This window comes from Mus caroli, chromosome 5 (assembly GCF_900094665.2).
Source record: "Mus caroli chromosome 5, CAROLI_EIJ_v1.1, whole genome shotgun sequence".
Lineage (NCBI taxonomy): Eukaryota > Metazoa > Chordata > Mammalia > Rodentia > Muridae > Mus > Mus caroli.
This window is the reverse complement of record NC_034574.1, coordinates 136534978-136551380: the sequence shown is the minus strand read 5'-3', so window position 1 is coordinate 136551380 and position 16403 is coordinate 136534978. Positions and strand designations below refer to the sequence as shown.

The 16403-nt window shown below is 46.5% G+C and overlaps 2 protein-coding genes across 3 annotated transcripts in view; one reads left to right on the top strand and one right to left on the bottom strand.

The window, feature by feature from the left end:
* The window catches only part of Eif2ak1 (eukaryotic translation initiation factor 2 alpha kinase 1), a 35581-nt gene that overhangs the window by 4073 nt on the left and 15105 nt on the right, over window positions 1–16403 (bottom strand). The window contains exons 8-13 of the mRNA XM_021161984.1: window positions 14530–14587; window positions 13614–13938; window positions 11629–11740; window positions 9204–9304; window positions 1453–1564; window positions 1172–1254 (exon numbers count right to left, since the gene is read on the bottom strand). Coding sequence (XP_021017643.1) covers window positions 1172–1254; window positions 1453–1564; window positions 9204–9304; window positions 11629–11740; window positions 13614–13938; window positions 14530–14587 — 791 coding nt within the window. The remainder of the gene's footprint in view (window positions 1–1171; window positions 1255–1452; window positions 1565–9203; window positions 9305–11628; window positions 11741–13613; window positions 13939–14529; window positions 14588–16403) is intronic.
* On the top strand, window positions 3642–7931 carry Ankrd61 (ankyrin repeat domain 61). 2 transcript variants are annotated; one of them, XM_021161986.1, is made up of 3 exons: window positions 3642–3936; window positions 5082–5179; window positions 6806–7907. In XM_021161986.1, the coding sequence occupies exons 1-3, from the start codon at window positions 3724–3726 to the stop codon at window positions 7758–7760; spliced, it is 1266 nt and encodes a 421-aa protein (XP_021017645.1). In that variant the 5' UTR covers window positions 3642–3723; the 3' UTR covers window positions 7761–7907. The 2 variants fall into 2 exon arrangements, with proteins under 2 accessions (XP_021017645.1, XP_021017644.1); XM_021161985.2 differs by having other exon boundaries at window positions 3661–3936; window positions 5079–5179; window positions 6806–7931.

Sequence of the window (16403 nt, the reverse complement as noted above, 5' to 3'; positions counted from 1 at the left end):
CCACCACCCCACCATAATCCAGGCCTGACAGAGTGACTCAGGCAAAATGACCAAACTCATGACTCCTGTATTAGCAACAGTAGACTGTCACCAGGTCCTACCTACTAAGGCTAACCTCTGCCTCTATTCATAATTGAGCGTTTTTTTTTCAAGACCAATTTTGGTGTGTGTGTGTGTGTGTGTGTGTGTGTGTGTGTGTGTGTGTATGTGTATGTGTACGTGTGTGCATGTGTGTGTGTTAAATGTGTGAAAGCCAAAAGAGGGTATCAGATTCCTTGGAACTGGAATTCCAAGTGAGTAGCCTGCTATGGGTGCTGGGAACCAAACCCTGGTTCTTAGCCTCTTGGCCAGTGAGCCCAGCTGGCCAGCCCCATGCATTCTTGTCACCGTGCAGAAACCTGTCCTACTCTCCCTAACGGGAGCTTACTAGGAAGATAGGCTCTTAAGAGCAGTAATGAGTTTTCCTGGCAACTCATTTCCAGTCACTAAAAGCCAAAATGAAATGATGCATCAGAAAGATCACTGTTTAGGCTGCAATAGTGGAAAAGGATTTATTTCAAGAACCGTAACTGGTAGCCCATGTCTGCAATTCCAGCACTTAGGGGTCGGGGTGGGAGGATCATGAGTCGGAAGCTAGGCGGCACCATACAGATCCTGTCTTATAAAATTAAAAAGGAGCTTGGAGCACACAACTCGGTGCTGGAGCACTTGACTCACACACGCACGGCGTGGCTTCAACCCTCAGCTCCACAAAAACAAAACCCAGCACAGTACTCAAATAGAAAAGACTATTGTAACATTTCTCAAGGAATAAAGAGGGTTAAGACCTTACAGTATCTATATTCTCTTTCAAGAGGAGTCAGTGGCACACGGAACATCTGTTTACCTAAGTTTCCAGTTAGAGAAGGAATGACTGAAGAGACCTCCATCAAGCCTAGCTTCCTAACATGAACGGTGACATTTAAAAGGGAAGGCTGACTTCAACATTTAGTGACATCTGTGGAATTTTAAATAGTCACACAGCCTAAAGGGAATGTTCTTGCTGGCTCGTCTGACATGACAGATCACCTGCAAGACTCAGCTATGGCCGGAGCACCTCTGCGCAGAACTGCACGCATGGTTCTGCTCTTGCTGATCCTTGACAAACCGAGGGAGGGGAAACCAACAGTACCTTGGCATCGTACTGGGATCCCTCCAACTGCTCCGGTGATGCGTAGAGACAAGTCCCCACTCTGGATGTGTGTGTCGGTGTTCCTAAGATTGAAGAGGCCATTAAGGGACTTACTGTGATGTGAGCAGACCTCTCTCTGCCGCTCCTGAAGGAACAGCTGCCTGTTGGCCTCACTTACGGAAGCTCTAAGATTCTCAGTATCTAAGGACATGTTCAACTAGGTCTCTTTTTAATTTTTAAATGCAAAGATAAAGAAAATAGGTGAACAAATAAATAATTACCTTTCCCATTTCTGTTGGTCCAGTCTGCATTCTGGATGATGTCTGCACAGGCCAGACCAAAGTCTCCTATTTTTACTTGCTGATCAGGGCCATGAAGAAAAATATTTCTAGGCTACAAATAAGCAGAGAAGTCAACTCAGTTGTCTTAAAACAAAGAGTGAAAACTTAGGAGTTGCTGAGTGCCAGGCATGGAGGCTGACACCTGTGATGCCACAACTGGGAGGCGGAGGCAGGAGGGTCGCTGTGACTATGGAGCCAGTCAGGGCTACATGGTGAGTCCAAGGTTATCAAGGACTATACAACAAAAGCCCTATCTCAAGCAAACAGAAGGCTGCTGGGCTGGGGGACAGCGCCGTGAGTAAGTGTCGGCTGTGCAAGCACATGACATAGAGTTCGAGTCTCTAACACTCAGGTAAAAAGCTGGGTGTGGCCCAGGAGTGCCTGTAACCCTGGCATCATACGGAAGACACAGGAGGGTCCCTGGGCTTGCTGGCTGCCAGCCGCTTACAGTGAGAGATGTGGCATCAAGAGAATAAGGGAGAGAGTGATAGAGTAGGTCATTCAAAATCCTCTGGCTCACACACACACACACACACACACACACCCCACACACACATGCACACACATGAGCATGGGAGCAAACACACCACATATACATTCACACCTCACACACACAAAGCATGCCACCCACATAGGCACACACACCACACACACTGAGCATGCTACACATACACTCACACACCAAAGTAAAAACGTTGCTGAGTGCTGGCCACTGAGGAACGTTTTGATGTAGCTCAGCTGGCAGAGTGCTTGCCTAGCACGAACAAAGCACTGTGATCTCACTCCAACAGGCATAAAGTAGCACATATACATCTGCGATCCAGCACTAGAGAGGGGGTGGCAAGATCAGAGGTTCAAGGTCATCCTCAACTACATAGCAAGCTTGAAGCAAGCCAGAGCTGCAAGAGACGTTTTGAATAATAGTAACAACATCACCATGTAACAGGGGGAGAAAGGATGTTACTAAAATTAAAGCTAACAGGTGAAAAGTTGCAACCTTACATTAAATGTAGCTCACTTTTATGTTAATATATGTCCTACTCTATTTTGGTCCTGCTAAGAGTTATGTGCAGCGCTGAAGAGATGGCTCAGCAGTTAAAAGCACTGACTGCTCTTCCAGAGGTCCTGAGTTCAGTTCCCAGCAAGCACACAGTGGCTTACACCATCTATAATGGGATTAAATGCCCTCTTCTGGCGTGCATAAAGACAGCTACAGTGTACTCATCTACATAAAATAAATGAATAATTTTTTCCATTTTATTTTTTAATTTTTTTTCAATTTCCAATTTTTTTTTAAAAATTAGGTATTTTTTCTTCATTTACATTTGAAATGCTATCCCAAAAGTTCCCCATACCCTCCCCCAGCCCCCACTCCCCTACCCACCAACTCCCACTTCTTGGCCCTGGTGTTTCCCTGTACTGAGGCATATAAAGTTTGCAAGACCAAGGGGCCTCTCTTCCCAATGATGGCCGACTAGGCCATCTTATGCTACATGTGCAGTTAGAGACACGAGCTCTGGGGGTACTGGTTAGTTCATATTGTTGTTCCACCTATAGGGCTGCAGACCCCTTTAGCTCCTTGGGTACTTTCTCTAGCTCCTCCAAATTTTTTAAAAAACTGTTTGTGCATACATGGCATGGCATGGCATGGCGAGCGAGGTCAGAGGACAACCTTCAGGAGTCCCACTGTGTAGATCGTCAGGATGGAGCTCAAGTGCTCATTCTTGGTGGCAGGCATCTTACCCTGGCCAGCTCACTTGGCCCTATTAGATTTAATTATAGTTGATATGTAAGGGAAAAGAGAAATGCTTTTAGCCATAAGGTGCCAGTTTGGGTGTAAAAGCTGAGAAACGATGCTTGCAATTGATACTATAAATGAGGGAACAAAGTCTCAGGCTGGCTCCAGTATAAACATGGATTCAGTGCATGCCTTTAATCCCAGCACTTGGGAGGCAGAGGCTGGTGGGTCTCTACATTTGAAGCCAGCCTGATCTACACAGAGAATTCCAGAGAAAGCCTGTCTCAAAATAAATAAATAAATAAATAAAACTGAAAAAAAATAAAATAAAAAGAACGAACAAAGGATTCTTTTGACAAACACAATTCTAGAACGGTTCTAGAACCGAGCCAAAGGAATCATCACCGTAAGAGAGACTAACCAATCCATAGCAGCCTCCCTCACCTGTAAGCCCTTGCTCTAAAGCCGATCTCATGGGAAACATAACCAAGAGAGGAAGCAGAGACCCGGTGGCTGACGGTGCCCCGTTGGTGGAGGAGAGCCTGGCCACGACACTGCACTCTAAACTGTACGAGGCCATCATCAAGGAAGACTGCAACACCATCACGACACTTCTCAGAAGCCACCCTGTCAACCAGCCCCTGACCATCCTGGCCAGCTCCACCCGCTACCGACTACTGAGCCAGGTACCCCCTACTCTCTCTGTCACAGTAGAGAAACAACAGAGGGGACGCGGTGGGTGGCACACCCTTTTAATCCCAGCACTTTGGAGGACTTCACAAAACACAGGGCTCTGCAGACCATCCCCCAGGTCCAGTACGCATACCCTAGCCTGCAACTCCTCCATCCTGCACCACACACAGATGGATGGATGGAGCACAGCTTGTGTGGCTGGAAGAAGGTACCCCCCTCCTCTCAGAACACACCCACAGCGGCGATGCCATGTAGGTGAATTACTTTTCACTTCCTATACACACCTTCCTAGATTTTCTGTTTGTTTGTTTGTTTGTTTGTTTGAGGCTGGGCTTACTCTATAGTCCAGGCTGGCCTAGAACTCACCATGTTACCCAAGCTTGCCTAAAGCATGCAACAATCCTCCTGTCTCCACCTCCCAAGTGCTGGAATTATAGGTATGAGCCCCCAAAGCTGGTTGATCATTGCTTTTGTAATTAACTTTTTCTTTTTTCTTTTCCAAAAAGGGAAAGTGACCCCTTCTTTGACTCACTCGCCTGTCACTTGCAGACATGGTGTGTTTTAGGAACTAGTATAGTCAGCTCAGCTAATCACAGTAAGGACACATACCACAGCATCTATGAAGCCTTAGAAACCCACATTTTATAGCTGGTAATGGCTTTGGCAAGACCTAAAATAAAATGTAACAAGTACTTGCTATTCAACTTGTGGGTTAATTTAAGGACTAAATGATTTCAGAGCAATTTGCTCCTGATTTTATAGCCAGAGACGGCCTCATACTCCTGACTCTCCTCCACCTCCACCTCCCAGGGGCTAGGATTATTTACAGGTGTGCACTAACATGCTCAGCTCTAAAACACAAAGTCTGTCATTTAAATTCACCAGTTATGGGTAATTTAAACTCAAGAAGAAAAGCTTCAGCCAGGAATGATAGCACATGCCTTAGGAGGCAGGGGCAGCTGGATCTGTCTGTGAGTTTCAGGCCCCATCTACACAGGGAAACTCTCGCCAAGAAACAAAACCAAACCAAACAAACAAACAAACACACACAACATCTCAATGCATGAACTGAAGCCAAGCCAAGCCAATGCTAACATCCTTAGACTGTGGACTGTAATGCACTGTGGTTTCCCAGCAGCAGACACAGCCTATCTTTCCCATCCATCTGGCCGCCGAGTACCGCAAGCCACAAAGCTTGCTTTGCTTGTTACAACACGGTGCTGACCCAGAAGTAAGGTAAGTTACCTCAGCATGCTGTCAGGCCTAAGTGAAGAGGGGTGTGTGTGTGTGTGTGTGTGTGTGTGTGTGTGTGTGTGTGTGATTCAGATGATGTGTCCCATTCTGTGTATAGATTATGTTGGGATGAATCTTACTTTGCTGACGAGGTGGAAACTAATACAAGAATGGTAACCAGCCAGCTAAAGAGTTCACACAAAATAATAATAACACAGAAAGTTGGGACAACAGCACTCAGGAAATCTGACAATATGGAGGGTGGTGAGGGGACCAAATAGATGGTGGGCTTCTTATTTATTAACAAAGAAACATTCATCGTGCTCACACTCTTACCGCTGATTTTATAACACTATCAGAAAAATCCACCCAATCAATCTTGGCTTGCACCTCCTCTGGCACCACCACTCCAGTTTGGCCAATCCTCTCCATGGCTGCCAGTCGCAACCTGAGCTCTCAACTCACTCCATCTTTTAGAGGCTCCTCAAAGACACTTTCCGGCACTAGAAATCACACATGGCTCCTGGGTGAGCGAGGCTCTCCAGCTCTCCAGAATACTGCCCACACTCAGCACTCATTTAGCCCTTTACCCTCCCACTTTCTTTCCCATCCCTGAGTCTAAGCCTTCAGGAGGCTGAGACACCCTGCTGTCTCTCCAACACCAGCCTTAGGCCTCTCACACACAGCTAAGTGTGGGTGAACTGAAGACCAGCTCCTAAGGCCATATCAACTCTCAAGATACCCCCCCACCCCCACCCCCGTCTCTGGCACTACAACGACAGCTTGGAGGCAACCCTGAGATGGGGGCCAAGTTGCCCCAAGTGGGTTAGAGCAGGCCTGAAGAGGAACAGGCCTCAGTGACCTGAGAAAATGCAGGGTCCAAGTCCTGCATTCACCTTCCTATACTTGTAAGTGAATATGTCAGGAAGAAGACAGACAAAGCCAGGAGACTGAGTGAATGTGAGTTCTGCCCTTCAGTGTTCACTTCTAGGATAGTCACAGCTCATACCAAAGTCTGACCCTTTCACTGATACCAGTGAGCCAGTGCCGAGCCATGCACAATGCCAGGGATACAAGAACAACCAAGGGACAGCCTTTAAGGGGCCAAAAGTCCCAGAAGAACCCAAGCTTAAGCAGGGTTCTCTAAGAACCTAGGCTCCACCCAGCAGGGACTTAAAACAACCCTAAGACATAGCAACACAGATTGCCAATCTTCTTTAAAATCCAAAAAAAGACTGAGTTCCCTCCCCAGCATGAAGTAAAAGCTGGGTGTAGAAGCACATGGTTTATTGGCCAGTGCTGGGAGTGGGGGGTGGGGGGGTGGGGAAGGACATATGGAGGGAGGGAGCTCACTTGCTGACCAATTTCAGATTTGGTGGAGATATTGTCACAAAATAAGGTAGAGAGCATCAAGAAATACAGTTATCATTGACCCCAGGCCTCCAGATAGGCACAAGTTCATCTGCACCTGAATACAAGACTTCAACTTGTACTCTCCCACCCCGGGGGTGAGGGGGTGTGGGGGGACTAGCAGGCTTACCTGTAGTCAGGGTTACCTTCCTGAGCACTAATTCCTTACTGTCCCTCAGTGAGGTGTATCTGGCTTAACATGTGGTAAATCCCTTCCAGGGACGCCCAAGGCTTCACTACCCTTCACCTGATGCTGCTCAACTGGCCAGCCTCTTCTACCACTTGGTCCAAACCCAGCACTCAGATCCAAAAGATTCTGATGGACATTCAGAACAACGCTGTCTTGTGCCTGTGCATTTTGTGTGACCACGGAGCTCAAGTTAATGCCCGGGTAGACAACAGCAACAAGCATTCAGCCCTCCACCTGGCCATAATACACGGGACCTACCCAGTTCTCTCCTTTTTGGCTCAAAATGGTGCCCAGGTCAATGCTACTAATGAATCCAGCATGACGCCCCTCCACATGGCTGCAGACATACTGAACAAAAACATGATAGAGACACTCATTGCCTGTGGGGCCAATGTGAACTGTGCCATCTCATCTACTGGAAACACAGCTCTGAAGCTGGCCGTGTGTACTGCATCGAGCAAAGTCGGCCGACTGCTGGCAGCGGGGGTGGGCTGCATCCGTCTGCTGCTAAATAACGGAGCCAAGGTCAACGCCCAGGACCACGAAGGCCAGACAGCTCTGCACGAGGCATGCTTTGGAGGCAGAGAAGCGATCATCAGTCTCTTGCTGGAATTTGAGGCAAACGTTAACATTTTAACAAGAAATGGGGAGTCTCCCATTTACATGTACCTTCAGCGCAGTTCCAACATCAGAGACAGAACGCTTCTGGCCAGACTACTTTACCGCACTTATCCTTTAAGACTGAGCAATAAACAGGGGATTCTACCAGCAGGAATCATGCTGCCAGAATACGAGCTCCTAAGGGAAACCCTAGTAAAGTTATCAAAAAAACCTTTAACCCTCGAGGCCATCTGTAAGAGAAGCATCAGGAATGTTTATGGGGAGAGGTACAAATTCCACCTCGAGAAGCTCCTCCCAGCAAAGCTCTGGAACTCCATATATGGCATCTATGACCTCACCTACCTGCTCAAAGGAGAGCCATGACCTCCATGCCTGCCAGAGAACCTCAGCAATGCAAACTGTTGTTTCTGGCTAGACAGATACCCAGAAAACACTTGGACTTCACTTCCTACTGCAACGCACAAACTACTGTCCCTTAATCCCTCCAAAAAATTAAAGTGACTTGCACATTAGCTCTCATGGTCTTCTAAAGTTTTATTTAGATTCCTTTCTCATGATTTAATTCTGGCCGGAAAAGTGGGCTAATTGCTTTAAGATGTATCAGCCAAAAAGAAAAAGAAAAAAAGAAAGAATATGTTTTGCTTCTCCTTGATGGTCTTTTAGGAATTACAACTAAAACGGTCCCTATGGGGGTTTTGTTTGTTTGTTTTGTGGTGGTTTACTTTGGTTTTGTGAGTCAAGATCTCACTATGTAGTCCAGGCTAACCTGAAGTTAACTGATCCTCTTGTCTGCTGGATTTATATTTTCATTGTGGTTTGGTTTGAGGGATTTGGGAGTTGGATTTTAGTTTAGGTCCTTGAGACACAACTCACTACATAGCCCCTCGGAGCCCTGGACTTGCCTTAGCCTCTAGTGCCGGAATAAAAGACATGTGCCAGATGGTTTGCTTGGTTTCTGTTTTTGTTTTTCCAAGACAAAGTTTCTCTTTTTATATATAGCCTTGGCTGTCCTGGAACTTGCTCTATAGACCAGGCTGGCCTTGCCTCTGCTTCCCAAGTGCTGGGATTAAAAACAAGCGCCCCCACTGCCCAGCCTTTTTTTTTTTTTTTTTTAACCTAAAAAACAAAACAAAACAAAACAAAACAAAACAAAACAAAAACAAAAAAAGCCATTTCCTGAAAACCCATTTTAACCAACAAGATATGAGCCCCTCTCCTGACACTGAGTATACGTACCATCACCACTTACATTAGAAAGCAGTATACTTACACCTTACTATAGTCACCCCTTAAGCCAAGGTTCAAATGACCCCAATGACTGCTTTTAAATTCAGTCTAAGGGCTTCTTTTTAAGTATTGGGGGAAAGGTTGCTCTGTGTGTGTGTGTGTTTGTGTGCACGCGTGTGTGCGTACACCCAAGAGTATTTATGTATACAGAGGCCAAACGCTGACAGTGGGCACCCTCCTCGATGAATCATCTGACTGATGGCCAGTGAGCCCAGGACTCCTCTGGTCTTTGCTTCCCCAGCACTGAGAGTACAGGCCTATGCGCTGGACCTGACTGTTTAGGGAAATTTTAGAGATACACACTCAAGCCCTCGTGCTTGCAGGACAAGTACTTTAACTGACTGAGCCATCCTCCCAACCAGGAGTTCTGGACCTTTGGGGTAACAAGTTACATTGACAGCAATGACAACTTTCTAAAAGATGAATGAAGGCATGTCACCTCACTGTGCTCCGTGAGTCCACATCAAGTCAACCCATGAGACACCACTGCTGTGCTCACGGGTCTAGCAGTTTGCTTACCTTCAGATCTCTGTGGACAATGCCCATGTTATGTATGTAAAAGACACCTTCCACCAATTCTTGAAAAATTTTTGTTGCAACACTGGCCATAACATAGGGACCTGGAATTTAAAAAAAAAAGGTTTCATGTCCCTCTTTCTTTGAACTTATTAAATGACATTGACATCTAGTTGTTAAAAGTTCTCAACAAATTAGCCTTTGCCACTTAAAAAGTCAAACATGCCAGAATGGTCTAAACCATAGAACTAAGGAGAAAGGATTCTTTGGTAGCAAAGAAAACCTTCACAGACTGCGACCCAACACTGACTCTCTGTTTCTAAAGTGGTGCCTCTCAGCTCAGCCAGACACACCTCATCAACAGCGTTCTAAGCCATGACCAGGCAGTGAGCAGCTACACAACAGCTGTAGTCCTCTTAACACGCTGGAGTCTGAGGCGGCCCACACTGGACTAAGACATTATTACCCAGGGGCCGGGGAGGAGATAAATGTCCCCAAGGCGTTGGCTTCTGTCCCTCATTTCTCATATTTGCTAGAGATGCCTGAGCAGTGAGCAGAGGAAGGCACAGGAGGAAAGACCAACGTCATCTCTGAATGTTTACAAGGTAACCTAGAGGGTGGGGTTCAATGGCTTAAGACATATCCACCTGAGGTCCACTGACTTCACACACCTAACACATTTGCAGACATCAAACCAGACCCATGAGTCAGTGCAACAAACATCTACGAGAAAAGATGTGTGGACAAAAGGCTATACTGTGGGACACACTGTGACACACTACGAATTCCACAAGCTGTTTTTTATACCTTTTTGTGTGGGGGGGAGGTGTTGCAAGGGTAGAGTGTGAATATGAAGGGATGGGGAGATGAGTGAGATTGGAGTACATGTTGTGCAACAAAGAATTCATAAATAGTTTTTTAAAAATTGAGCCAGGCAAGGTGGTGCGTGTCTTGAATCTCAGCACTGAGAGGAATCAGAAACTGTTGGATCTCTGAGTTCGAGGCCAGCTTCATCTCAGCTAAGGTTGTTATACAGATTAAAGCCAGTCTTGAAAAACAAACAAAAAAGCTTGGATGTCCTGTACTAAAACAAAAACTGCTTTTTAAAAAAAAAAAAAAAAAAAAAAGGACATTCCTTAACAAATTAAGTAACACTAACAGGAGGAGGGGTTGTGGGTCCAACTCTTTACATTTTATTTATGTGAATATGTGTGGGGGTGGTATGTATGTCTCATCAGCAAGGTGAAGGTCAGAGGACAACGTGTGGAGTCAGTTTTCTCTTCTACCAGGTGAGTCCGGGGGACCCAGCTCAGACGGTGAGGCTTAGGGGACAAACACCTCCATACCCAGTGAACCACCTCGCCAACCCTTTTTGTTGTTGAAGACAGTCTCATATTGTAGCCTGGAACTCAAGACAATCTCCTATTTCAACCTCTCTAAGTCCCGGGCCTTGAAGGTGTGACCCACCAACCATCCCAGCCACAGTTAAGAGTTTAATAACAAGGCCGGGCATGGTTGGGATATGCCTGCAATCCCAACCATCATTCCTACAGTTCCTCTGGCTACTGGCAGTTCTCAGCTTTTTCTAGTCTCTAAAGACGTTGTTTTGAAAGTACCTGTCAGGTGGTATTTCAGACTCAAGAGTCAGGCACAGCTCTGGAACTCAGTGGCTGGCCAACCAAGCCAAGTCAGTAAGAAAGTCTCAAAACTAAGGTGGGGAATGACTGAGTAATAAAACCTCTTAAATCAACCTCTGGTCTCCACACACATGCACATACCCACACACATATGTACATTTCACAAATATATACACCAAAAATCTCAATCCAAAATCAGTGATTTAAATTCTACCATATTACTATTTTAAAACTGTCTTAGTTTCTCTTCCCTCCGCCATCATAAAAGATCTCAAGGGAGAAAAGGCTTCCTTCAGCTCACAGGTCAAGGTAGTGTGTCCTCTCATCTCAGGAGTGCTAACATGACAGGAGTTTGAAGCCACGGGTTTATACACCTCCACTCAGAGGGCAATGAATGAATATTACCCTCAGCTCACTTTCTCCCTTTCATACAGCCCAGGATCACAACCCAGGGAATGGTGCCTCCCACAGTGGGCAGGTCTCCCACCTCAATTATCTAATCAACATGATCCCCTACAGGCATGTCCAGAGGCTAATCTAATCTAACACATACATACATACATGCACACACATACACACACACATATATATACATACACACACAAACACACACACACACAATCCCTCACAGGTGTGTCAACAGAAATCCAGGTGACTCTAGATCCTGTCAAGTTGAGAGTTAACATCAACCATCACAAATATCAACAAACACTTTCTATCACAGATCAACTACTATCACATGGTTGTTCTTGAAAACTACTGAAGTAAGCAGACTTACAGATGGTACTTACAAGCAGCTTCGTCCACATACTCCCGGCTCCGCTTGTTCCTCTCAGTTATCCAGTCCCACAGGGAGAGCTCACACAGCTGCATCTGGATGTGCAACATCAGGTGGTACCGAACCTAGAGGACACACAGCATGCTCTCATCGGCCGAAGTCTCACAGTCTTCATTTGACAATGAATACTCACTGGCCTGCTCTAGGTCACACACCATGACTAACTGCTGCCTAAAGTCTCCTAAAGGAGACTGATAAGCAGAGATCACAGTTTTACCTGAAGCTGGAGATGTGGTTCACTTGGTAAAGTGCTTGCTTAGCATGCAGGAAACCTTTCCTAAAATCCCCAACAACACATACACCAAGCAGGGTACATCCCGGTAATCCTGGCACTAGGAGGCGGAAACAAAAGGATCACAAGTTCAAGGTGACCCAACAGGATATAGCAACTCCAAGGGCAGGTGGCCTGGAAATACATGTCTTAAACAAAGTAAGTCCTACCATAAGGAACCCCAGATCTGATGGCAGAAGCTTTTGAAAGAACCACTGAGGAAGCGATTCTGAGGCTTATGAGGTCTGCTCATAGCGTGAACAGCTGATGCTTGTCTTGGGGGTTTCCTCATGACAGTAGGAACGAAAGCTTGCAAGTGCTCTATGATGAAACTATAGTAAGATAAAGCATTACAGAATGGCTGCGTGGTATTCTACAACTGCCAGTATTCTCCAAAGTGCGGCTATGTGAGCTGGTATGGGGGTTTGGATGAGAACGGCCCCCACAGGCTCATCGATTCGAGTACTTGGTGCCAGCTGGTGGAACTGTTTGGGAAGGACTAGGGGGTGTGGCCTTGGAAGAGATGTGTTCCTGAGAACAGGCTTTGTGGTTTCGAAAACCCACATCATTCCTAGTTAGCCCTCTCTGCCGTGTGTTGGTGTTTCAAGATGTGAGCTCTCCACAAAGGAAACTTTTGTATTCTCCAATGGAGTCTCTCTGGGGACACAAGCCGTAACAACAGACCCTATGCTCAGTAACAGACAGCAAACACAAAACCCAATGGCACTTTCGGAGGTTTGTTTGTGATGCTATGTCTGAGCATTCTATTTTTTGGTTCATCTCTCCTTATACAGGTCTCTCATAACATCCCCAGCACCGCATACACCAAGCAGAGTGCAAGTCTGTAATCCTAGTACTCAGGTGGTGGAAATAAAATTTTATATAAATTCTGTGGATCAACCTCCGGTCAGGCTTATATGGCAAGCACTTTTCAACTGAGCTATCTCTCCAGCCCCTCATGTCTAGTCTCTTATACACTAAAGATGCAGATGAGTCTTATGAGCATATCAGCAAACTTACCTCAGTAAAAAGATACGACAACTGACCCGATAATCTTATAAGAGTCACCAAAAGTCATACTCCACAAATAGAAAGTTGTTCTGCATGAATCTATGTATGTATTTATAGTATGATGCTAACACATACCAGAAATAGGTGGTGAATAGAGCTTCCAGCTCCAGAGCACACCACAGAGCATATCTCAGGGTGCACTGACCTATGAGAAGACCAGCACCAGGTTAAAGGAGCTAACTAAGGGACAGGGAAGGCTAACTGCAAAGGCCTTACAGCACACCTGGGGGTGGGTTAGGACAGTCCTTGCTAGCATTCACAAAGCCCCAGATTTGATTCTCAGAACTGTGTAAGCCATCTGTGGTAATTCCAGCACTCCGGAGGTAGACGCAGGAGGATCACAAGTTCAAGGGCACCTTTGGGTACACAGTTTATCCCAGGTCAGCCTGGGCTATATTAAACCCTGTGTGAGGGGGAAAAAGAAACCCAAACCTGAAAAATACCATATAGCCAAAGGAACCACACTGAGTCCATGAGACTAAACAGAAGACAACCACATGGAGCATGTCCAGCAGGCGGGACGTCAGCTGAGGAGAAAGGATTGCCATACAGAGTCAACCCCTTACACAGCTGAGGGATCTGGGAAAGCACTCTACCTCTGTCTGCCCCAGCAGGTTCACGTTGCCTTCAGAAGACTCATCTGTGGATGTCAAATTCCCTTCCAATTCCGAGCTCTGCCCCAGCGGCAGCTGATGCCTGACAACTGGTCTGACAGACAAATCAGTCAAGCCGTCTTCTTGGAGCTCAATGGACGATTCGCTTTCACTGCTGTTCCTGACCACTAAGTTGGCCGTGTAGCTCACCAGGTTGTTATTCTCATTTTTAACCTCAGACTCCCCAAAAGGTTTTTCTTTTTCTGGGGTGAGTTCAGCAAAGACAATGGACGAACTGCTTTCATTATCTTTAACACCACCTTGGTCTCTAGAAGTAAAAAACAGTAACACAAACGTGAACGTGACTGACAAGGGTGTCTGCAGTGCTCTTCCGAGCCTGCGGGAAGCTTACACTGCTAAGTGAGTAGCAAGGCACACGCCTGCAGCCTCAGCCCCCCAGTGCCGACTGGGAGCCAAAGGCAGGAGAAGCCTTACTCCTCAGCTACACGGCAGGCTTTAGGCAAGGCTGCGCTACATGAGACACTGTCTTAAATTCAAAAGAGAATATCAAATCTGCGTAGCACCCACTGAGATTTAGAATATTGACAGAGGGTCAGAAATCTGTAATCCCAAGACCTAGGAAGCCGAGGCGGGAGAACTGTCAAAAGTGAAGCTAGCCTGGGCTACAAATTAAAGACCAGTCTGAGCTACATAGCAAGACCCTGTACCAAATAAGTTGGACAGAGTAAATCCTAGCAAGTCAAGAGCAGAAAGTAACTTGGTATTCTCTAAGGAAAATAAGCAAACTGGCAAAAGGATGGGAAAAGAAACAAGCAACAGGAGAGCCATGGCGTCTCCTGAGCCCCTGCTGGCGACAGAACCAAGGGTAACTGTGCACAGGTCACAGCAGCCCACATACCTGTCCCCTTCCTGCTCCGACAGCACTTCGAGAGAGGGCAGTTGAATCGGAACTCTGTCTGCCAAACAGAAATAAACACATTCACCTGCAAGCAGCCATGACTTTCAATGGACAGTCCAATTCACAGCTAGCATATACAGACAGCCAAGTGAGGCTGCATGTCAGAAGGGACACTCAAGTCTAAGAGATGGGGACACCCTGGGAACTGCAGACAGCTGCAAGCAGCAGGATCACCACGGCTCTAGAGATCTGAGAGCCAACACTGGGCTCGAAGGGCCTCCTGGACTCAGTCTCAGTTCTGCTGTAGAGAAAAGCAAGTCCAGGCAACACGTGAGCAAGCCGAGGCTGGGCAGGTGGCTCAGCTGTCCTCACAGGGGACGTCGGGTCAGTTCCCAGCACCCACACGAAGCCCCTTACAAACACCTGCAACTCCAGTTCCTGAACATCTGAAGCCTCTGGACTTGCGTGGGCACCTGTGCACAAGTGGTACACACACACACACACCCCTCATAAAATAAATCTTTAGAGTAGTAAGCTTATGCTCTAATAAACTTGATTAAACGGAAATTTGAATTTCATATAATTCTTTTTTTTTTCCCCAAAAAATTACTCTTCTACAAATTTTCTCCATCTGTGTGTATGTCTACGTGGTGAATTTTGCTTTCTGTGGATATATGTGCCTATGCAGGTGGGCGCTGGTGTGCATGTGTGGGATGCAGGCCTAGGAGAGAAGCTGGTGTCTTCTTGCTTCACCTTATCTTCTGAGACAAAGTTTCTCATTGTATCTGGAGGCCATCAACTTGGCAAGCAAAGCGCAATGCTGGCTGGACAGTGAGCTCCAGGGGTCCCCAGGGCTAGGACTGGGGGTGGGGGGTGCAACCTGCAGTGTCTTCTACCATGGCTTCTAAGGATCCAAAGTCAGGTCTCCAGCTTACAGGACAGACACTTACTCACTGAACCATTTCCCAGCCCCTCCCTCTGACTATTTAAAAACGGCCGAGCCTGCCTGCCTCGAGTGTACAAGGCTCTGCATTCAATCCTCAGCACTGACAAAAGACAAAATTAAAGAAATGAAAGCTGTGTGTACAAGTGCACGCGCTTGTAATCTCAGCCCTCAGGAGCCAGAGACAGGATGTGCGCACATCCCCACCTGAAGGACAACCTGAGCTAATTTGGAGGTTAATCTGGGCTTGGCAATAGTCTAGGTCTTATCTGAAAAAAAATTTTTAAAAATAAAAAGTCACTAAAACCAGAACCATTTTCAGCTTGTACAAGGGCAGGACATACTTGACTGGCTGGAGTAGAAGTTTATTAGACACTCATGGACAGGCTGAGTGCGTATAGAGGCGGGTGAGGACAGAGCACTTCAGATGTGGGACTTTGCCCCCTAGAATGTATGTTCAGAATACCAGAGACCTCCCTAATCCTAAAATCCAAAAGGTTCAAATATCTAAACAACTGTGTGCTTTTAGAAGGCTCTAAAAGTTCTGGCTGTGACACCGTTTCAGCTTCTCTTTTGAGAATCTCTTTTCAGATCACTAGACTAGGCATGATTGACTTGTGTCCCTTGGCCAGGCATGATGGCTCACGCCGTAAGCCTAGCACTCCAGAGGAACGAGCGGAAGAACTGCGGCCAGTTTGAGGCAAGCAGGTAGAGAACAGCAGGGCAGCCAGATATCTCCAGGGCAGCAACAAGCCAGTGCCCTCATCCCACACACAGAAACATACACAGACACATAATGAAAAAGAAGCAAGCTGGGCTGGCGAGATGGCTCAGTGGTTAAGAGCGTCGACTGCTCTTCCAAAGGTCCAGAGTTCAAATCCCAGCAACCACATGGTGGCTCACAACCATCCATAATGAAATCTGATGCCCT

Bases quoted from the DNA above. Each gene is read 5' to 3' on its own strand.
- Ankrd61 (XM_021161985.2), top strand. From the start codon at position 3,724: ATGGGAAACATAACCAAGAGAGGAAGCAGAGACCCGGTGGCTGACGGT. The intron at 3,937-5,078 runs GTACCCCCTACT...GTGGTTTCCCAG, and splicing joins GCTACCGACTACTGAGCCAG to CAGCAGACACAGCCTATCTT. The intron at 5,180-6,805 runs GTAAGTTACCTC...AATCCCTTCCAG, and splicing joins GGTGCTGACCCAGAAGTAAG to GGACGCCCAAGGCTTCACTA.